Source organism: Aquarana catesbeiana, linkage group LG05 (genome assembly GCF_042186555.1).
Source record: "Aquarana catesbeiana isolate 2022-GZ linkage group LG05, ASM4218655v1, whole genome shotgun sequence".
NCBI lineage: Eukaryota > Metazoa > Chordata > Amphibia > Anura > Ranidae > Aquarana > Aquarana catesbeiana.
Window position 1 is genome coordinate 458,959,400 of NC_133328.1, and position 23,453 is coordinate 458,982,852.

The window sequence follows — 23,453 nt, forward strand, 5'->3', positions numbered from 1 at the left end:
AAATTACTTAGAGCCTCCAAACACACACATATATATTTTTAGCAGAGACCCTAGAGAAAAAAAAAGTGGTCTTTCAAACGCAATTTTTTGGAAAAAAAGACACTTTCATGAATTAAAAAAAAGAACTACAGTACCACAGTAAAGTTAGCCCAATTTTTTTGTATAATGTGAAAGATGTTACGCCAAGTAAATGGATACCTAACGTGTCATGCTTTGAAATTGCGCACACCCTCGGAATGGCGACAAACTATGGTATAGAGGTCTTTTGCTAGAATTATTGCTCTCACTCTGACGATCACGGCGATACCTGACATGTGTGATTTGAACACCGTTTACATTTGCGGGCGCGACTTACGTATGCATTTTATTTGCTGCGTGAGCACACGGGGACAGGGGCGCTTTAATTTTTTTGAAATTTATTTTAATTTTATCTTTTTTTTTACATTGTCCCTTTAAAAAAAAAATAATAAAAAGTCAGATCACTTTTATTGCTGTTAAAAGGAATGTAAACATCCGTGTGACAGAAATAGTTAGAGACAGGTACTCTTTATGGAGGGATCAGGGGGGTCTAAAAGATCCCAAATCCCTCCATTTTACTTAAAAGTATTCAGATCGCTAAAATCGGCGATACTGAAGTAATTTTTTTTTAAATCAGCGACATTGGCAGCCGGCTTTGTTTGGGTCTCAGCCTAGGAGGCAGACACGCCGGCTGGTGGCTCAAGTCTCTCGGTGGGACGGGAGGCCCAGGAAAAGCGGCAGAAGGGAGCGTGATCGGCTTTTAGCCTCATTGGTTGTTATCACTAAAAAGCCAACCGCTGGCTCTAAAAAAACAGTACCTGCAAGCATCCCCCCGGAAAAACCCCTTCAAGCCATGAACGCAAATTTGTGGACGGTTGGCGCGAAGGGGTTAAAAATGCAGCGGCAGACAGACTTGTAGCTTTCAATGGAATAGGAGTGCGGTTATCACCACAAGCAAAGTATATTGACACTTCCTTCAGCTGAAAGTCCATACCTCGGTCCAGGTAGCTGGAGGAAGAGAGTCCTCTGGAACCTGACATTTGCAAGGTGAGCCACTGATCGTGGATGCAATGCAATTTTTTTTAAATGTGGATTTTGCCTTTAAAAGCAGCTGTAGGGGGTTTTACACAGGGGGATTGTGTGTAAATCTGACAAGCAGACTTCTACCTGGCAGATGCTGCGCTGCTTCCTGATTGCTTCCACATACTCCGGCGGGCCTGGGACTGACATGGCGGGTGCCGCTGGGTAGAGGGAAGGAAGCAGACCAGACACAGGTCTGCTCTGCTCTCCTCTTCCTTACCGACCTAGAAAACTGTCTGACATCACTTCCGGGTCAGCCTCTCGGTGTCCCCGGCCCGCATACCCGAGAAAGAATAAAATGCAATACGATCTGCATTGCAATACAATCAGTGGAGCACAGGGTAGACATATTCCTTAATGAGAACCTGTAATCAAAAAATCATCACATGGGGGGGGGGGGGGGGGGGGGGGGAGTAGAAATTAAAGTTATATCCGAGCACATAACACCCCCCCCCCCCCCAAATTTTTTTGAGGCCCTATTACACCCCACTTATACGCATGTAACGCAGGCGCGCGGGGGAGCCTATGCATGAAAACGCTGATTGCGATATACATGTTACATATCACCTTGCATGCTGGAGTAAGAGCGTTATTTCTAGCACCAGACCACCCTCGAAACACTAAACTTATGACCTATAGGGGACTTTTAAAGTGTCATCTATGCAAAACAGAGGGTACTAAAGTCTGTCACCATTTCACAGGCACACGCAAATTTAAAGTTTGACATGTTTGGTATCCATTTACTCGATGCAACCTCATCTTTTGGATTTTACGCTTTGGCTTTTGTGTGCCCTAAAGTTAACTTTAGTGTATTTTTTACTGACATTTTGTGGTAATATCATGTGATATAAAAAAATTGGAACTACCACTCTTATTCTAGAGGGCAGTGATCTCCAAACTTTGTAAACAAGGGGCTAGTTTTTTCATCCTTCAGGCTTTAGGGGGGCCAGACTGTGGGCAGTAGGAGTGGAAATTTTCCTGGCATCAGTGGGAGTAAATATTACACTGTATTCAGTGGAGGAGTAGTGCCCCATCATTTGTATCATTGGAAGAAATAGTGCCCCATTTTTGGTGTCAATGAGAGAAATGGTGCCCTAATGTTGGTGTTAATTGGTAGGATAGAGTCTCCTATCAGTGGAGCAACAGTGCTCCAAGGGCCAGATAAAAGCAAACAAAGGGCCGCAATTTGGAGACCACTGCTCTAGTCTAGGGTGTCTGCATTCAGAATCTATATAATGTTTTTTGGGGGGAGGTGTTATGTAATCTTCAGGCCTAAATTGATTTTTTTTCAAGCATGTGTGCAAAAATAAATAAATGGAAAACTGGCAAAAGGGTTAAGCCTCTTATATAGGACCATTCTTTTGGCAAATCAGGGTTACTGCTAGACTACATAAGGTTTCCTGCACATATCCACTAATTGCTGTATGATTTTCATTGAGTTAAATTACACAGTACCCACTGACATGAAATGTACACAAAGGGTTAAACATCCATTTGGTATTTGTTTAGTATTTGCTAAACGTTAGATATGTCCCGATATCTACATCACCAAGCAGATGAATGAGCCTCAGTGGTGAGCTCCTTGCAGCGTACAATCACGTCATAATGATTGTATCTGCAGACCAGCTACAGAAAACACATCCTCAATGGCACTGTGCACAAATCCTCAATTCAGTGGTAGACGAGAAACACAGTACAGAAGTATAGTGTTACCTTGTGGTGAGCCAGCAGACCTCTTCTCTAGCAAGTGTTGTTACACAACCAGCCATGTGACTACAGCATTCCAGACAAGGACACAGAGATGAAGGACCAAGAGATGGCACAGACATTTTAGCAAGAGCGGACCGATGAAGCCACTGAGAAAGTGTTGGTTTAGTCAGTGGGAGGCAAAATAAGCACATGGTGAGATAACAAAACAAACAGTGAGCGGATGAATGAAGTTAGAAAACAGGAAGCAATACAGTGCCATTAATAACACGGTGCGGAATTAGTCATTGTGGTACTACGAGCTATGTGACAGATGGAAAGCAGGCATATGGCACAAATCATATGAGAACGAAGAACCGGGTGTCAGCTGTTTTTTCATGCAAACATCCATAGACTGTGAACACCAAGTGAAGACAAATACAGGTAACAGAAATCGGAGAGATGATGAGAAGTACAACACTGCAACAAGGAAAGATGGTAATCATGGGAAGATCCCGTACATATGACCGTCATCAAGGCATATAATAAGCAAAATGTATCAATTCAGTTTACATGAGTGGTGGGGTAAGGCCTAATTCACAATTGAAAAGGTGCCTGCACTACTTGCCAATCTTTAGAACTCTGACTGATGCGCCTTCACGTGACAAAATGTTGCTGCAGGCAACAGATTCATGTACACGTTCAGAACAGATGCATGGATTTTTTGCATGCAATTATTGCCACTAGCAGTAATCACTGGGTTCTCCCAGCAAGGACGGCTCACCCCCCCCACCCCCCCACCCCACAGGGGGAACACAGTAGCTCCACAGGAAAGATTGCCCTGTCAACACTGACTGCATTGATGGAGGAATTGAGTGATTTCCGGTTGCAGGAAAGAAAAATCGTATTATCTGAGGGCTGTTAGCTAGCAAGGGGCTGAACATGTACTGAGAACGGGGTATCTGCAGTATGGACACTTCAGCCTCAGTGCTACCCTCCTCTATGCAAAAAAAATCCATGCATCTGTTCCTGATGGGTACATGAATTTGTTGCCTGCATCAACATTTGACATGTGGAGGAGCGTCAGTCAGAGTTCAAAATATTAAAGAAAAACACAGTGGCGCTAGAGGTATATCTGGAGATTGGGGAATAACTAATCAATTAGTGGTGACAGCAATTGTAAAAAAACAACAATAATAATAATAAAAAAACAGTGGCACTAGCAAAGAATGGTGACACTAGGATGTATGAACATATAAAAAGCAATTCATGCAAGTCCATATGAAAAGTCCATGTTAAAAGTTTGTGGTGAAACAGCACTAGGAGGCAGCACCCTGGAGCTAAGCAATGTACTCTGTGGGTAAAAATGAAAAAAAGAGGGGCGCCAGACTAAGTGCAGCATTAAAAGTGGATTTAATAATTAAAAATAAATTGGCAACTCACAAGAAGGTGAGAAATCACAGGCATTTTTGTTGTGCAAGCATCATTGCACCAACTTCTCCAAGGCGTCCTATGGCCACTGTAAACTCGGGTCGGTTGTGTGAACAGATGGAACCAGGATGGGGCCGGACGCTGCTGTAACCAGCTTGTACCGCAAACTAGCATCTGGCCTGGAAATGAAGTCACAGGGAGGATGTGCTGGAGGTGTAATGAGCAGATTGGTAATGCATTACCGATCTGCTCATTACACATCCAGCACACCCTCCCTGTGACGTCATTTCTGGCCAGATGCGAGTTTGCGGTTCAAGCTGGTTACAGCGGCGTCCGGCCGCTTCCTGGTTCCATCTGCTTACACAGCCGACTCGAGTTCACAGCGGCAATAGGACGCCTTGCAGAAGTTGGTGCAATGACGCTTACACAACAAAAATGCCTGTGATTTCTTACCTTCTTGTGAGTTGCCAATTTGTTTTTAATTAATAAATCCACTTTTAATGCTGCATTTAGTCTGGCGCCCCTCTTTGTTTCATATTCAGAGTTTTAAATATTGCCTACGATACTCTACGAATTCCAACAATTGTGTTTCAATTTTATTTTATTTTTTTAATCTGTTTATTGGTTTTGATAACACAAAATACAGAACAACATACATTGGTTATGAAGGGTATAAGAGGTGGGACTGGCAAGGGACACAATATGTGGTATTCATTCATACAAGGTAGAACAGATAGTATGGGTCACCATAATAATTGCAACAGGCTGGCTCCTGAGGTGAGAGTTCAGCATAGGCCATTAAATGCATAAACCGAAACAAGATATCACATTTTTTAGCAGTATACGACTTGCACTAGGTAAGGAGTATCTTAAATGCAAAGTTTACTTTAGGGTGCATCGGAAGCTGTGGAGGGTTCTGCCAGCCACCTGGACCAGACCTTGTCCTATTTTTGAGGGCAGCCTCTATTGACATACTAACTTTGTAGAGGTGTAAGCCGTTGTTGACTAGTTGTTTCCAAAGAGAAAGAGAAGGGGGGGGGTGGGTTTGCGCCAACTGAGAGATATGACCTTGTGGGCATAGAAAGAAGTAATATAACTAGAGTACGCCCGCCACTGTGGGGATCAGTTCTATCAAGCCCAGCATGCAAATTGACATAGAAGGTTGTAGTGGTATAGTGGTGACCTGGGTTATGAATGGCAATACCTCTTTCCAGTACCCAACAATAGCCGGGCAGGTCCAGTCCCCCCACAACACCAGCACCCAGGGGGGAATCAGGATTCATTTTGTGTAGACTGTGTGGGGTAAAATATGCATGGTGGACCATCTTGAATTGGATCAAACGATCCATCAGGGAGACAAGGGAACTATAAGGAAAGTCTCATATGTCGTCCCAATCGTCGCTGTCAAAGTCTGGGATGTCTTGTAACCACTGATTTCTAAGTTTCTCCAGAGCAGGAAGGGAGGTCATTACCAAATGAGTATAGCTGAAAGGTGGGCTTCTTCGTGCAGTCTGATCTGAGGAGGTCCTCCAGTGCAGACTGGACCACCTGGGGGGGAGAGTGGGTGAAATGGCAGTTGAAGGCATGGGAGAACTGGAGGTAGTGAAAAAAGTAGGACTGTTGGACGTTAAAATCGGAAATCAATTTCGAGAGCGGGGCCAAGGATTGGTTGGAGACTAACTGTGCCATTGTTTTTATGTTAAATTTAGTCCAGGCGTGGGGTTCAGGTAATTTATAGATATGATTGAGAGTTAGGTTTAACTATCAGGGGGCACTGGGAGAGATTGCATGTTTAGGGTATCGTTCAATTTTGAGACCAGCCCCCCCACACGCGCAGTGTAGTGCGCATTGAGGGTGTCAATGAATATGGGGCCTTGGAATAGTAAGAATTTCAGAGCTTCCAGCCATTTCAGCACTGCCACCTTGACTAAGGAAGTGGGATTAGTTATGTCTGGATTGAGCCAGCAGGCAGCGGTGACTAGCTGGGTGGCCAAGAAAAATTGAAAAAGATCAGGACACGCCAGGCCTCCCTGGGAAGTCGGGCGCACTAGTGTGGACCATCTGTAGCGGGGGGGACTGGGGTTCCTATATAAAAGAGGCAAGGAGGCAATGCAGGTGGATGAAAAAGGATTTAGGGATCCATTGCAGGGAATGATAAAATAAGTAAGTGAATTTAGGTAGGATTTTCATTTTTATAAAATGTTTATGTCCTAATAGCGATAGGGAACAATTGTGCTTCAATTTTATCTTTTTAGTTTATCTTGCTCCCCTCCTCCCTACCAAAATTCACCTACCTACCATATTTGCATAAACAGAATGAGAATAGATTAGGGCTCAGACCACTGATTAGATCTTACCCTAGAATAAATATCTGTTTACTTCACAAGCAGCACATTACAACAGAAACTTGTAACTGATACTAACACATGACTTCAATTTACTACAGGAATTTAAACACTGCAACTGAGGCTGCTAATATTACACGTTATAAACAGTGCCATACCAGCACAAGTGAAAGAGTTCATACATAGAGAAAGACAGAGAACCATAAAAATAGGCCCACCCATGAGAAACATGCATGATATACAATGAGAAAAAGGTCAACTTGAATACTACTTACAAGGACAACGAAATATAATTCAGTTTACCTTTTATGTACTTTAAAGTGGAGTTCCACCCACTTTTACAACTCTTCAGCATCCCTCACTAAACTGTGCACTGTAAATGAATTGGATATTTTTTTATTTTTTTTCCTCAGCACCTACTGTATATCTGCTGTATTCATTTTTCACTTCCTCCTCCCTGGCCGTGGCCCATCGCATCATTTCCTGTTTGCAATGCCTTCTGGGAAGGGGCGGAAACTTCCTCTGACACTGCCGTTGCTATGGAAACCTGACCTGAAACCTATTACACTGCTTGTGCTGCACTGAGCATGTGCGAGATCTGCAAGGATGAAATCAAGGAAGAAATACAGTCTGGCTTCAGATGCCCACACTTAAGATGGCCACGGCCTGCTGTAAGTTTATAAAATAACAAACTACTGCTATAAACTAACAAAACAGACCTTAGTTTACAGACTAACTTTACTAGAATACATTAAGCTTGTATATTATAGGGATATTTTTATTTAGAAAAGTATAATTTCGGCCGGAACACCACTTTAAGGGCAGGTAAAACCTATTTTTCCTTTTTAAGTTTGTGATGTGGTGGGGAAGGATTAGAATCCCTACTGGATTTTTACTTCCATCCAGGGCTTTGAGAGCAATTTCCCCTCCCTTATGGTCATGGCAATTTCATTGCTTCCTGTCCAGTGAAACCTTTGTCACCAGGACAGGAAATGAAGGAAAATCTTTCTAAAGATAGCCTTACATTATACAATATTCTTGTTCAATTTCCTTTAGATTTACCTTCCACTGTGTAGTGCAATGGCCTGCCTGACTGCAAACTTGAACGCGTTTAGGTTTAACCTCATATTATATGGTTTTGATAAATCTAAATTAAATTTGTACAAGAAAATTGTATAACGTATGGCCACCCCAAGGCTAGGTTCAAAACGGAATGTGGGAATGCTCACATAATCATGCACGTTCCAGCAAAGCACATCCCTTTGCAGACGTGAAGCAACGCCGTTATATCTTAAGGGCAACTCACCTTGCTACTGTGGGACAAAATGCATGGTAAAAAAAGTACCATGCCTTCTGGTGTGGCACGTACTCAATGAAATGAATGGGTTGCCCCAAACGTGGTGTGCAAAAACATTCACACGGTGTTGCACTTGTATAAGTGTTGAGGAAGCCTAATGGAGGCCCAGATCATAGGAAAAACCTGACAGTGCTTCCAACCTATTCCCAATCTATTCTAAACTAAAAACAAAGTTCTCATGGAATTTAGGATCCTGCAAGATGTCATCCTTGCCAAGGCAAAAGTGTCAGCAGCTGGGGTGAAATACAAGATTTTTTTTTTTTAAATAAAGTTTTTAATAACATTTTTATACATTACACAAAAAGAAAATATACAGGGAAAAAAAAAAAATGTCATATGCTTCCAAATTACTGTGCATACAGGGGGGATGTATCATATGAAACAAGGCATTTTCTGTTATAGGTCATTAAAAAAAATTAAAGCTGAACTGCCGGAGTTTCGAGGATTGCGCATTGTCTGCTAAAGTAGCGAAGAACTGGGAAAGTGAGAATGTTTTTCCTGTCCCCTAAATCTAAACAAACATTTACCCTTGTGGTGTAGGGGCAGCCCAACTGTAAGGGAGAATTTTCACTTTCCCTGGAGATGGGCTTTAAACTTTCATGCCCATCCAACATCACATACACCAGGACTCGAAAAATCCCAGACCCCAGGTCGCCACAGTGACTAGAAATTGCATCCTTGCGCCTGAGCTTTTGTCAACCCATTCACTGTTGCAGGGATACAGAATTTATACCTCCGACATGCAGTTCCGGGCCCCGGGCGGGTAGTTTTTATTTTACATTTATCCCTGCGGCGGGCAAGCAGCAGGGCTCACTCGCAAGGTAGAAGCATTCATGTGGTTCCGCTGCCACCCAAATGCTTCCACACACGCGTTTGCTCTCCTACCCATCTTGTTCCTGACCCAGAAGAAACATGTGTGATGTCACTTCAGGGTCCCTGGTGACCGTTTCCCTGGCAAGCATGGCCGGGAAAGATTGTAATGCAGTTTGATCTGCACAGCATCACTTTCAGTGGATCACAGGGAAGACATGCAAGGTCTTTTAGGGTCCCATTAAAGAGAACCTGTCGTCGAGAAAAAAAAAAAAAATAAGATATAAATAAAAAATTGCTATGATGAAAAAAAAAAAATTGTATTTTTTTTAATTGTAAAAAAATCTGCCCTTTTGAGTATAGTGATCGCTTCCATGAGGCAGATGTTATCAACCTTTCAGTGCCCCCTCGGCTTAGACTTGGGGTGATTTGGTTTTCTTGTATTTAGGGATTATGCTTTTAGCTGCATTTAGTATGTTGAGAATTTGTTAGGAGCATGGGGTACTAGCATATATACGCGGACCTTAAAAATTCATATATCTTCTCTAACAACCTGCTTGGTGGTCAGACTTTCCAGGGTTTGTATTTTGGATGGACTTTACAAAGGGCATTAAATTCCTTTAGAAACCAAGATTTTCATGTGTACGCTTTCCCACTCTATTTGAGACCAACTTAGATCAAAAGTGAAGAATGGACAGGTTGGAGCAACTGGGAGAGCTGAAAGTACAACTAAAGGCAAAACTTTTTTTTTTTTTTACATTTTTGGATAGAGTGGAGATGGATTGGAATACCTATCCATTTTTATTGCAGTCTGTGGCCCCCATTAGGGAGATTCGCCCTCTCTATTTGTCCTGTTTACCTTTTTTTTTTTTTTAAATGAAAGTAAAAGAAAATCCCAAAATTAGGTTGTCCCTAGAAAAGTAAGAGGGCAAATCTCCCAATGGGGACACAAAAGCTGGTGATCCCCCCTGGGATTCCCTTCATTTGCAGGGATCTCCTCCTACGACCGGTTTTGACTACGGGACAGGAAGTGAAGGGAAATTCCCCCAACGGGACCCAGATGACAAAAAAATAAGCCGACAGGGTTTATGATCCACCCTTACTTTATCCAAAATAGAAAAAAGTTTTGCCTGTAGTTCTACTTTAGGTCTAGGACTTCTTCCTATAACAATGGCACAGCAAGTCTCAGCACAGGCTCCTGAGGAGCCAACACATTATAGATGGAACACACTTACCATATTTGTAACCTGATTTTCTTTCCTCTTAACTCCACAGTTTTGATTTTAAAATCAACACCTGTAAAAAAAAAGAAAAAAAAAAAAAGAAAAGAAAAAGGTGATTAGGTGAGCCATAGATTCCTCCTAACACTCTCAAAGGTTGAAGATTCCGTTAATACTCTGATGCAGGGCTCAATATAAAAATAGAAAATATGTACTGTATTTTCCACACCATAAGACGCACTTTTCCCCCCGCAGAAAAATGGGGGAAAATATGTCTGCGTCTTATGGAGTGAATGTATGCAAGGCACCGCCCCCCGCCGCAAGAGAAGCAGGAGAGCAGAGGACAGACATCTGAAGCCCCAGTGAGCGCCGGGAAATCTCCCGGCTGGGCCTGACATTGTTGCTGAGACAGAAGACAGAGCATTTGACCGCTTTGTCTTCTGTCAGGAGATGGAACGACATGAGGTAAGGCTGCATTTCTGTGCAATGGTCAGGCTGCATTTCTGTGCAATGGTCAGGCTGCATTTATGTGCAATGGTCAGGCTGCATTTATGTGCAATGGTCAGGCTGCATTTATGTGCAATGGTCAGGCTGCATTTATGTGCAATGGTCAGGCTGCATTTATGTGCAATGGTCAGGCTGCATTTATGTGCAATGGTCAGGCTGCATTTATGTGCAATGGTCAGGCTGCATTTATGTGCAATGGTCAGGCTGCATTTCATGGGCACTGGTAAATATTTTAGGACACCATTTGGTTCAGAATATTTTTTTTTTCCTCCTCTAAAACCTAGGTGCGTCTTATGGAGCGAAAAATACGGTATATGATTTTTACCTGCTGCATTTCTGCTCCAGGCCAGTGACTCAAAGTATTAAAGCCAGGGACAGCCAGGCAATTAGTATTTTCATCAGACCGTCAGCAATGGCAAAGTGCACATCTCCCCTCAGTAAAGATTTTCTTCGATTGCCATTAAAACCAAATAAGTTAGTGGCTGGGTCACCTTAGCTTACTATGGGGAGGAAGCTAAATTACTCTGTTCCAAAATCCTCTTTAAATGTTTTTTTTTCTTTTTTCAAATATAAATTTTATTTATTTTTAGAAATGCCCAACATGGGCTTAGACAATACAATACAATACAGTACATACATACAATGGGAGTAACTAGGACGGGAAGGTTTTTTTTTTAACTGCCTTTTATTTCTCAGAGAATCTGTTGGTTTGATCTTCCTGCCCGAGCCCCTGGGTCTGTACGCTCGCCGTGGTCATTATGAGATGGCATTGCATTTTGTATGGCATTTACATTAAAGCGGTAGTAAATTGCTGGGCAAGAGTTTTTTTTTTCTTTTTTACGGACCTGCAAGGTAATATAATGTGCTAGTCTGCATCTCATACTAACACATTATGTGATACTTACCTAAAAACAAAGCCCTCCAGCGAATAGTTGTCATCGCTGGAGGCCGATTCCATCTTCACCCTTCTTCCTTCCAGGTCTGCGGCTCTGGCTGTGTGACTGGCCGGAGCTGCGATGACGTCACTTCCATGCATGCGTAGGGGAACCACCTTTTAAGGCGCAGGCCCGGGTCACCGTTCCTTCAGAGCGCATGCACCAATGACGTCATGGGCTGCATATACAATACTGCACATTTAGAAGATATTAACAGTACCTATAGGTAAGTCTTATTATAGGCTACAAATCAGAGATGGGAGTTTACTCCCACTTTAAACAATAGTTTTACAAGTGTCACAGTGTATTTTGACTACTGGGGCCCCTTATCTGTGTGATCCACGTAAAAGATGAACGCTGTCTTCAAATTCAGAGTTCAAGTTTCATGTACAAGTTGCTTTTTAAGGATCGCCTTCCAGTCATTTTCTGTGTAGCGTGATTGTTTTCTGCCTTACATATTTTACTTCTACATGTGTCATTCTCTCTCTCTCTTTAGTCCAGCACATACTTTTCATCAATGTACTCATCACCTCTATTTCAGCATACATGTACCTGACTCATGTTGGAAATAAAGCATTAAAGTGGAACTTCGCTGTCCCAGTTAAAACTATTTTTAATCCTTAGGATGGTATTTATATATTTACCTCAGAACAGTGTAAATTTCAGCCTATAGTACACCACTCAGCGCCACAGAACCTCTAACCCCATTAATCCAGATCCTTCAGCAGATAAAAGGACATACAAAGAGCTATCTACCTGACCCTCTGAAATAAAGATATAAAAACCAAGGGTAAGGAGAAAAAGAAAAGCAGCTGTTTAAAAAAGCAAATCAATATAAATAAACAGTATATAAAACATACATATGATAATAGATGGTCATATACTAAAACAGCGCTAGGTTGAACATAAACAGAAGTGTGGCCAACTACACACATAAAAAGTCCATAAGACTAGTGCAGTATCAGTTGTGATTCAGAGAGTGTTCGAGTAGATCCTAGAGCATGTCACAGCGTGCACCTTCCACCGAACATTCCAACTCCACCATATGTGAACACACTCCCCTTCGGGGGTCAAACTCACCAGAACTTTAAAAATCAAAGCATCCAATTTTAAGAGATATTCTGGACCACCTCAATACAGCACTTCTCTGGGCAATAGGGAGATGCAGGGGCTCCAAACCATTCAAAAAACGAGATAAGGCATATATAGCGTAATTCCGTTTTATTAATGATAAACACCATAAACACCTCCCCAATGCTAACAACGTACCAGATTGTAATAAAAACAGAGCAGATTAAATTAATATGCACCGCACCGTGGCCGTTTGGAACCGGTCTCCGCAATAGACAGAGCGGTGATAACTTCCTTGTTCCGGGTCCGACCTCGATGGAGCGCAAACGTCACTTCCTGCGTCGTGTAAGCCACGCCCTGACTGCCCTCTGTCGAAGTCAGGATATGACGAAACGCGTCAGGGCGTGGCTTACACGACGCAGGAAGTGACGTTTGCGCTCCATCGAGGTCGGACCCGGAACAAGGAAGTTATCACCGCTCTGTCTATTGCGGAGACCGGTTCCAAACGGCCACGGTGCGGTGCATATTAATTTAATCTGCTCTGTTTTTATTACAATCTGGTACGTTGTTAGCATTGGGGAGGTGTTTATGGTGTTTATCATTAATAAAACGGAATTACGCTATATATGCCTTATCTCGTTTTTTGAATGGTTTGGAGCCCCTGCATCTCCCTATTGCCCAGAGAAGTGCTGTATTGAGGTGGTCCAGAATATCTCTTAAAATTGGATGCTTTGATTTTTAAAGTTCTGGTGAGTTTGACCCCCGAAGGGGAGTGTGTTCACATATGGTGGAGTTGGAATGTTCGGTGGAAGGTGCACGCTGTGACATGCTCTAGGATCTACTCGAACACTCTCTGAATCACAACTGATACTGCACTAGTCTTATGGACTTTTTATGTGTGTAGTTGGCCACACTTCTGTTTATGTTCAACCTAGCGCTGTTTTAGTATATGACCATCTATTATCATATGTATGTCTTATATACTGTTTATTTATATATTTACCTGTTAAAAAAAAAAAAAGTTTTAAACATTTCTGCAGTTGCTTTCTGGCCTAGGCAAAAATTATGTTCTACATCCCTGGCGTGATTCATGGACATTCTTTAGTTTATCTGGAGAAGGGGCTTACTCAGCTAAGCACACCTCCTGCCTGCATTGCTTACCAAGGTACAGATGGATTTCAGGAAGTAAATGCTTCATGAATCATCTGCCCTTACTCAAGATGGCTGTGGCTGAAAATGTTTGTTTTCAAAGTGACAAAATAAAGCATGGAGACATGGATGGATGAGCGAGTTTACTTTAAATATTAAATATGAGTGAAATCACGTTTTTGGTTTGTGTTTTTTCCTGCTGGAAAAAGCTCCAAGAAACGCTACAAACACTTTTTTTTTCTGCTCCTAGATGTTGAAAAAACGCTAATAGCTAATCGTAGTGAGCATGGACACATAGGATTACACTATTTATTAAACATTAGTGTGCATGGAGCCTTAAAGTGATTGTAAAGGTTTGTTTAAAAAAACAAAAACAAAACAACATGTTACACTTACCTGCTCTGTGCAAGGGTTTTGCACAGAGCATTCCCAATTCTCTTCTTCTGGGGTGCCCCGGCGGTGCTCCTGGCTCCTCCTCTTCATCGGGTGCCCCGCTGGTACGTTCATTGACAGACAGCAGGACTCAGCCCCGCCCCCGTGTCACTGGATTCGACTGACAGCAGTGGAAGCCAATGGCTCCCGCTGCTATCAATCTATCCAATGAGGATGGAGACAGCGGCTGGAGCTGCTGGGCTCATGCTCATTGCTGGAGGGGGACTCTGAGGGCAGCACAGAAGGTTTTTCACAATGCATAGATGCATTAAGGTGAAAAACCTTGAGACTTTACAACTCCTTTAACCTCCCTGGTGGTATGATTATTTCAGATATGATGCTGAAAGTGGTACAATTATTTTGCACAGAAATTTGGCGTTTTATATTATAGGCCTGTAATTCTTAGGAATAATTCACTTAAATCTGTCCAAACAAGAGTCTAGTAGACATCCCGGGTATGATAAAGTTTTAAAAACGAAATAAAAAAATTATAATATAATATAATAGAGAACTATAAATAATTATAACACATAATAACATAATAATAATAAAAAATATTCAACAATGTAATCAAATCAAAAACACTGAAATTTGCTCAGTTGCAGAATTGTCGCTGTCGTTACTTTCAGTGTTTGATGACGGATTTCACCACAAATCACTATCGCTCAATTCTGCGAGTGATTCTAATTTATTCGCTGTTATATCGCTGTTTTCTAGCTGGTCTAAAACCACTTTTGATGTAAAGGGATGGTTTTGGTTGCTATGGACAATCTCCAGTTTCCAGGCAGAAAGAACAGTTTTTATAATATAAAACTGCATGCAGGACACTGGACAGACCACTAGAGACAAAGGGGATGTGTAATTATTTGATACAGTACTGTAATCTGTAAGATTACAGTATGCTGTATCTGTACTGTGTTTTACTTTTTGAATTTGGCACCGAACTCCGTCCCCGTGCGTCGCAACGCTCGCAGGGAACGGAGCTCGGCACTGTGAATCGAGCGAGACACGGCGGCTCGCAGAACAAAGCGGGGAGACATTGCAGGATCCAGGGGACAAGGTAAGTATCCTCTACAAGGCTCAGGGATACCGCTTTTGGTATTGAAAATCCACCCCGAGCCAGACTCGGGAATACCGCCGGGGGGTTAAGGGAAAAAGAGCAGTCATAAATATGGTTTACAAAGTTTCAGATTTCAATGGGCCTCTTGCACATAAAATAACCAGTGAATCTTGCTACATCCATCTTAAAAGTTCACTATAACTAACAGTGATATTTAATTTTAGGTGAAGTCTGCTGGACCACCACTAAACTTCACCTATGGTCATACCCGCTTTAGAATTTTACTCCGACTGCATTTTCTACGATATTAAACTATTATAAAAAAAACATCAAGGAGAAAAAGAACCCCCATGACATAGAACTTCATAATTGCTTGTGGCTGGGTTCACACTGCAGACGGAAACGGCTGACAGCAGGGGTTCAGTGCATCCCTGTTCTCCGTTTCAGGGACGAATCAGGCCTGAATTTTTGCCTGAATTCTGACCTGAAACGGAGCCAAGGATTCACTCCAAAGTTTACTCCTTAGCCGCTCTGGAGATGTGTGCTCCATTGAGAGCCGGTCACTATCTCCTGTAGTACGAATTGGATGTGGAGGGAAACCCACTTTGGGGAAGTTTTTTTTTCTAAATAATAATATTGTTAATCTGAAAATTAATTTTTATTCAGTTGTTTTGGCTATATTCCTCATCTGTGGAGCAGAAGTTATTTCAATATCCAGAACACATAGTACTCCTATTGTTCACGGTCTCAAAGGTTATGCTAATTGAACACTCTTCCCGAAGGAATGCTTTAAACAGTATGCATAGAACAAATTACAGGAACTCTAGAGGTCATAATGCACCCTTCCCGTGACCCTTCGCAGCAACAGGCTGCAATAAATACAGAAGCATTCAGAAAAGTGCCACTTGTGTCTGAAAATACTATGTGTGGGTCATTGCAAGACACTGCCTGCAACATTTAGAAAACCTTACTAGACCTACACACACCCACATACAGTATACTGTGCATATACATATACACTGGATAGATTTGATGTAATTGGCTTAATATAAACAGTGTGTATTACTCAATTAAAAACATTGTAATTATATATGTATGTAGGTAGCTATATTTTTCAGTTTCTTTTACATGGTTCATTTGCTGTTCTGTTTTTCTGAACCTATTATCTCACAGCAATTCTACTAAACAGGATCTGCCTGACAGAAAGCACATTTTCTATAGTCTGTAATAACATGAAACCCACAATACTCCTGCCAGCCAGCAACCATGTGATCTAGGCTGATAATGCGATTTGGTAATGCTGACGTGTTCCCTGATGTGTGAATGTTATTGACAGGTCCACTTTAAAGCACACCTTTGTATCTGTACAGGTAAAAAGCCAACAAGCTGTCAGCGCTCAATTAAAAACTTTACCCAATTTCTGGAATTGTTCCAATCGGCAACACAGTGGGGTTGATTTACTAAAACCGGAGAGTGCAAAATCTGGTGGCCAATCAGTTCTAACTTCAGCTTATTCAATTAGACCCATTTCACACAGAGGCAGTTTTCAGGTGTTTTAGCACTAAAAATAGCGCCTGAAAACTGCCCCTCATGCCTCCCAGTGTGAAAGCCAGAGATTTTCACACCACACTGGGGCGGTGCTCTTGCGGGACAGGAAAAAAAAAAAAGCCCTGCAAGTCGCATCTTTGGGGCGGTGTAAACACCACTCTTAAACCGCCCCTGCCATTGAAATCAATGGGAAGCACTGCCGAAGCGCCTGCAAAGTGCTTCGGCAGCGGCGCTTTTCGGACGCTAGCGGGGGTTAAAAGAAGTTTTTTTTTTCTATGAGAAGCCTCGTCCACAGCGGCTGACTGCAATCTGCATACCTGAATGCCTTTATTTAACCAGGCGCACGTGAGTGTATCTCTTATGCCCCGTACACACGGTCGGACATTGATCGGACATTCTGACAACAAAATCCGTGGATTTTTTCCGACGGATGTTGGCTCAAACTTGTCTTGCATACACAAGGTCACACAAAGTTGTCGGAAAATCCGATCGTTCTGAACGCGGTGACGTAAAACACGTACGTCGGGACTATAAACGGGGCAGTGGCCAATAGCTTTAATCTCTTTATTTATTCTGAGCATGCGTGGCACTTTGTCCATCGGATTTGTGTACACACGATCGGAATTTCCGACAACGGATTTTGTTGTCGGAAAATTTTATATCCTGCTCTCAAACTTTGTGTGTCGGAAAATCCGATGGAAAATGTGTGATGGAGCCTACACACGGTCGGAATTTCCAACAACAAGGTCCTATCACACATTTTCCGTCGGAAAATCCGACCATGTGTACGGGGCATTAAGCTGTTTGCATGTGTCCTTTCTTCTAGTTCACCACGCAATGATATATTTTTTTGCTTGCTTTTCATAAAATCATTCTCTTGAGAACCAAACTACCAACAGTATCATGGCTGAAGTGGAATGTAAGAAAAGCTCAGCTTTGGGCTATGGTAACCTGGAAGTGATGACCTGAAGTCACTTCCGGTTTACCCAGATGTAAACGATCAATCAAATCAAAAGCATTCAAACACACCGATCATGATGTGATTAAATGATTTTAAGGGCAGAGGAGGAATTTGGGGTCTTATAGACTCAAGATCTCTCCATAAAGAGTACCAGTCACATGCTAATAGCTGTCACAAAGGATGTTTACATTCCTTGTGACAGCAATAAAAGTGATCAGAAAAAAAAAAAAAAGTAAAGCAACAGTGTAAAAACAAAAAAACAAAAACAAAAACTTAAAGTGCTCCGTTCCGCCATAAGCAAAGGCAAATGCACGCGTTGGTCCCACACACCCGCAAAAAAGCGAATGTCCCACATACGTCAGGTTACGGGCAGTAATTCTAGCACCGGACCTCCTCTGTAAACCTATAGAGGTAACCTGTAAAGGCTTTTAAAGTGTCGCCTATGGATAGAGAAATTTACATTGTTTGTTCCAGTTGCATGGGCATGCGCAATTTTAAAGCGTGACATGTTTGGTATCCATTTACTCGTGTAGAATCATCTTTGATATGTTACCAAAAATTGGGTTATATTTCGTCTTTTTGCATTGACATTTTAACCAGTTCCAGAATACCCACCTCACTTTTACTGCGGCAGGGTGGCCTGGCTGCGCAAATCAACATACCAGTACGTTGTTCGTACATCCTGATCCGGGGTGCGTGTGTCGCTGGCAGGATTCAATCAGCGGGTCTGCCGGCCACCAGCCACCAGAAATCGTTTGGGGGAATGACAAAATGGCGGTCTGCCTATGTAAACAAGGCAGAGCGTCGTTTTGTCAGAGGAAGAGAGAGATCTGTGATTCCTACTAATCAGGAACACCGATCTCTCTCTCTTGGTCTAGTGTCAGCACCCCCACAGTTAGAAAGCATACATAGGGAACACATTTAACCCTTTGATTGCCCCAATGTTAACCCCTTCCCTGCCAGTTTCATTTATATTGCAACAGTGCACTTTTTTTTAGCACTGATCACTTTATTGGTGTCACCGGTCCCCAAAAAGTGTCACTTAGTGTCCAATTTGTCCGCCGCAATGTCGCAGTCCTGCAAAAAAAATAAAATCGCTGATCGCCGCCATTACTAGTAAAAAAAAAAAAAAGTCCCTAAATCTATCCCATAGTTTGTAAACGCGATAACTTTTGCGCAAACCAATCAATATACGGTAATTGGGAATTTTTTTTTTTTTTTTTTACCAAAAATATGTAGCAGAATACAAATTGGCCTTAATTCATGAAGAAATTTGATTTTTTTACATATTTTTATTGGATATGTTTTATAGCAGAAAAGTAAAGAATATTATTTGTTTTTCAAAATTGTTGCTCTTTTTTTGTCTAAGCGCAAAAAATAAAAACCGCAAAGGTGATCAAATACCTCCAAAAGAAAACTCCATTTGTAATAAAAAAATAACCAGGACATCAATTGAGTTTGAGTACAATGTCGCACGATCGCGCAATTGTCAGTTAAAGTAACGCAGTGTCATAGCGCAAAAAATGGCCTGGTCATTAAGGGCGTAAATCCTTCCAGGGCCGAAGTGGTTAAAAACCGCTGTATAAATACCATGTGACATAAAAAAATTGCAAAACCCACCAATTATCTAGGGCCTCTGGTTTGAAAAAAAAATATATAAATGTTTGGGGGTTCTAAGAATTTTTCTAGCAAAAAAAATACTGATTATTACTTATAAACAAAAGGTACCAGAAAAGGCCTGGTCTTCAAGTGCTTAGAGCAGAACTAAAGACACACATATTTACCCCATTTCCAGTGGTCTGACGCCTGTGAGGTCCCTCATTGGTGTCTTCTCCCCAGGTGCCGGTCTTCAGTCGCTCTGACTAGCCAGCACAGGATGACATCACTCCTGTATATGTTCGGTGTACATTCTGCAGAAGACTGCAAATAGGCAGGTAACTGTACTTTATTGAGAAAGAGACACTGCATATCTCTTCTGCAATGAAGACCCTGCCTGTTCACAATTTTTTAGTTTTTAATTTTGATTTAGTTCCATTTTAAGGAGTTACAGCAACAGTTTTTTTCCTTTTGAGATAAATGTTTTACATAATGAATAAAAGTTCATTGTAATCACGGTCAGTGCTAAATTGTTTGTTTCAACCCTCTAACTGCCACTTTTGCTGGACAGTTTGGTTTGTTAAAAGTTGAAAAAACAAAACAAAAACAAAGATAAAAAAAAAAAACAAAAAACAGACAGACATACTGGCCAAGTCAACAAGTGAAAATAAAGGGGGAAGAAAAATGAAAAGAAAACAAGTAATTCAGAGATCACATCTAACATTTAGTAAGCTGCAATATAGTAAACTGTTACTTTTGGGTATATTAGTGCTTTAATCCGAATAACAAAATAAAAATATTTTTGGAACACTTACCTCTGCAAATCAGTTGAAATACATATTTTTTTACTTTCCAGAGAATTTTTTAATTCTGTGCAGCAGAAAACCTATGACAAATGGTATGAACTATTTTTATTCCCTATAAAATCCAATAAGCTTGTTGTCATACTTTTTTTTTTTTATTTGCTGCCCTGCCAAAAGAAAAACAAACATGTTTCTTCAATATTCACCTTCAATATGGAGCGGTCATTAGTAGTACTTATGCACCGCTAGATGTCCTCAGCTTTCTTGGGTTAAATAACAGTCAGAATAAATTTAACTCAATTCCTGTGAGCCCAGGTTGTCGTGGAAATTGAGCGATTTCAGGAAAGAGAATCAGATCATCTATGGCAGGGGTCTTCAAACTTTTCAAAACAAAGGGCCAGTTTACTGTCTTTCTGACTTTAGGGGGGCCGGATTGTGGTCAGTGGGGGTAGAAATGCCCCAGGCCCAGCATCAGTGAGAACAAACATGTTGGTATTTAGTGGGAGGGGGAAGTCGTTACCCATTAGTGGAATATCAGTGCAAGAAATACTGTAGTGCTCCATGTTTGGTGTCGGTGGGAGGAATAGTGCCCTGAGAGCCAGATAAAGGCTAGTAAGGGGCTGCATCCAGCCCTCAGGCTGCAGTTTGGAGACCCCGATCTATGGCCTGCCTTGTTTATAGTACTGTCGGTCTGACACTGAATACAAACATAGACATAAACTTGTCAGTGTGCTACTGCTTGGCCAGCAGGCATGGGCAAGGGAATTGAAAGCACTGTATTTAAAAAAAAGGTTGTTATTCTTCTGACAGTGCAATGGGGTATGTGGATCACAAAAGTAGCAGAACAAATTTTTTGGGGGGGTTAGGTCTTATTCACATGGGTGCTCAGCTCTGTGCAGCGTGAAGAGCCCTTTGTTTACTTTTTAGTCGTAATGCTGAGCTGTGTATACAGACAGCCCATATTAGTGATTACACCCGCATCGGCTGTACCAATTCACCCGCACTGCTGAGTCTGACAGGAACGCAGGGACAGGTGAATGGCCTTGGATGCACAGACATACTTGATATTTGACATATTTGCCAAATGCAGCTGTGTGGGCGAGTCGGTACAGACACAATGTGTCCATTCACTAATATGGGCTGTGCAGGTTAGCGCGGGGACAGAAAAGTAAACAGACTTTTCACTCTATAGGGCCAAGCAGCTGTGTAAATGAGCTCTAAGGCTCGGTTCACAGTACTACCACCTGAAAGTCGTGCAACTTTGCCAGGCGACTTTCTACTAGGATGCAAATTTAGAAACGACTTTTGGGAATGTCTGGCAGATCTTTCTGTAAGGTCAGATCCAAATCACATCAATATCTGGATCCGACTTCCATTAACCACCTCAATACAGGGCACTTACACCCCCTTCCTGCCCAAGCCATTTTTCAGTTTTCAGCACTGTCGCACTTTGAATGACAATTGCGCGGTCATGTTACACTGCACCTTAATTAAATTTTTATCATTTTTTTCCCCACAAATAGAGCTTTCTTTTGGTGGTATTTGATCACCTCTGCGGTTTTTATTTATTGCGCTATAAACAAAAGAAGAGGGACAATTTTGAAAAAACACAATATTTTTTACTTTTTGCTATAATAAATATCCAATTTTTTTTTTTTTTTTTAACAAATTTTTTCCTCAGTTTAGGCCGATACGTATTCTTCTACATATTTTTGGTAAAAAAAAATTGCGATAAGCGTATATTGATTGGTTTGCGCAAAAGTTATAGCGTCTACAAAATAGGGGATAGATTTATAGCATTTTTATTATTTATTTATTTTTTACTAGTATTGTGACTACGATATTGCAGCGGACACATCGGACACTTTTGACACATTTTTGGGACCATTCACATTTATACAGCGATCAATGCTATAAAATTGCATTGATTACTGTGTAAATGTGACTGGCAGGGAAGGGGTTAACACTAGGGGGCGCTCGAGGGGTTAATGTATGACCTAAGGAGGTGATTCTAACTGTGGGGGGAGGGGACTGACTGGGGGAGGTGACCGATCGCTGTCCCTATGTACAAGGGACACGCCATCTGTCTCCTCTCCTCTCTGACAGGACGTGGATCTGTGTTTACATGCACAGATCCACGCTCCTGCTCTGTTACCCGGCAATCACGGGTGCCCGGCGGACATCGCGGCCGCCGGGCACGCGCACCGGGTCCCGAGTGACGCAGCGGGCGCGCCCCCTAGTGGCTCGGGAGGGCGAGGACGTCATATGACGTCCTCCCAGAACAACAGAAGCCTCGTCCAGCCGTCATATGATGGTGGGCGGTGGCTTAGCGGTTAAAGTAAATGGGCACAAGTCTATAGAAGTCACCTTAAAGAAGAACTGCAGTCTGCTCACATAATTTGTAATAAAAACATCTTTGCCATTCTGAAGCTTCCCTCCAACCACTTTGCATATTATTTTATATATACTGTGATTCTGTACTTGCCAAATATGCTGCAGAAATCTCCCTCCACTTAGTCTGGCTGCAACCATTTTAACTGTGGGCAGCTGAAGCTGTTGCCTGTTCACTTCCTGGATTTACACAGACACAAACGTCTCCAGCTCTGCAGCTCTCATTGGCCCTCTTATGACTCATCCCCCCTCCCTTCCTGACAAATTCTCATGAGAGTGAGAAAGAACTGTGCATGATGTCACAGTCCTAGGTTTTTTACCAGACAAGAAACAGGAAGTGGGCTGTATAAGGTATTTACTGGCAGATACAAAATGTTTTACTATCCAAAGTTAAAACAACAAGGGCAGAAGATTTAATAGATTGGAGCCTAAGTCATGGCAGAGTAAATCCAGCCTTAAAAGAAGTAAAATAATCCCCCCCCCCCCATTCAACATACTTACCTAGGTGGCTGCAGCATTGCTTCCGAAGCTGCATCTGTCCCCCGGGGCCTCTATACTGAGAACCGAGAAATTGAATATCGCAGATGGCTCAGTTTTCAGAGCTCCATGAGAAGAAAGCTGGTGACTGTTAGTCACTGCAGTCTGCTCTGCGCCCCCCCCCCCCCCCCCCTGCTCACTGGAGCGCTGAGCTGTGGAGGGGAGGAGCGGGCCGGCTCAGACTCAGCGACTCGTTAGAGGCTGAGAAGGGTGTCAGTCCGGGCACGTGGCGGCGGATCCAGACTTTGTCGCGACGACGTTGTGCCTGGACTGATATTGTTGACGTCAGCAGAGAGCAGACTTTAGCCCACTGTCTGCCGAAAACGGGTCACAGGAGTGCAAAGCAAATTGGATCCATAGGAGAAACCCAGCCAAACGAGCTTTGGCTATACTTCTCCTTTAAGGCTAGTTTACATGAGCTTTTCCCTCTGATGAGTAGTCATTAGGTTGCCTCCTCACCTCCACAACACTGATGCCCTAAGTGCATGCATTGAACGTGGTTGCAGGATGTGCGCA

General features: G+C 42.3%; 1 protein-coding gene across 1 annotated transcript in view; it reads right to left on the minus strand.

The window, feature by feature from the left end:
* Positions 1-23,453, minus strand: part of RAB12 (RAB12, member RAS oncogene family) — a 48,310-nt gene that overhangs the window by 12,518 nt on the left and 12,339 nt on the right. Inside the window, exon 2 of the mRNA XM_073631366.1 lies at positions 9,963-10,023. Coding sequence (XP_073487467.1) covers positions 9,963-10,023 — 61 coding nt within the window. The remainder of the gene's footprint in view (positions 1-9,962; positions 10,024-23,453) is intronic.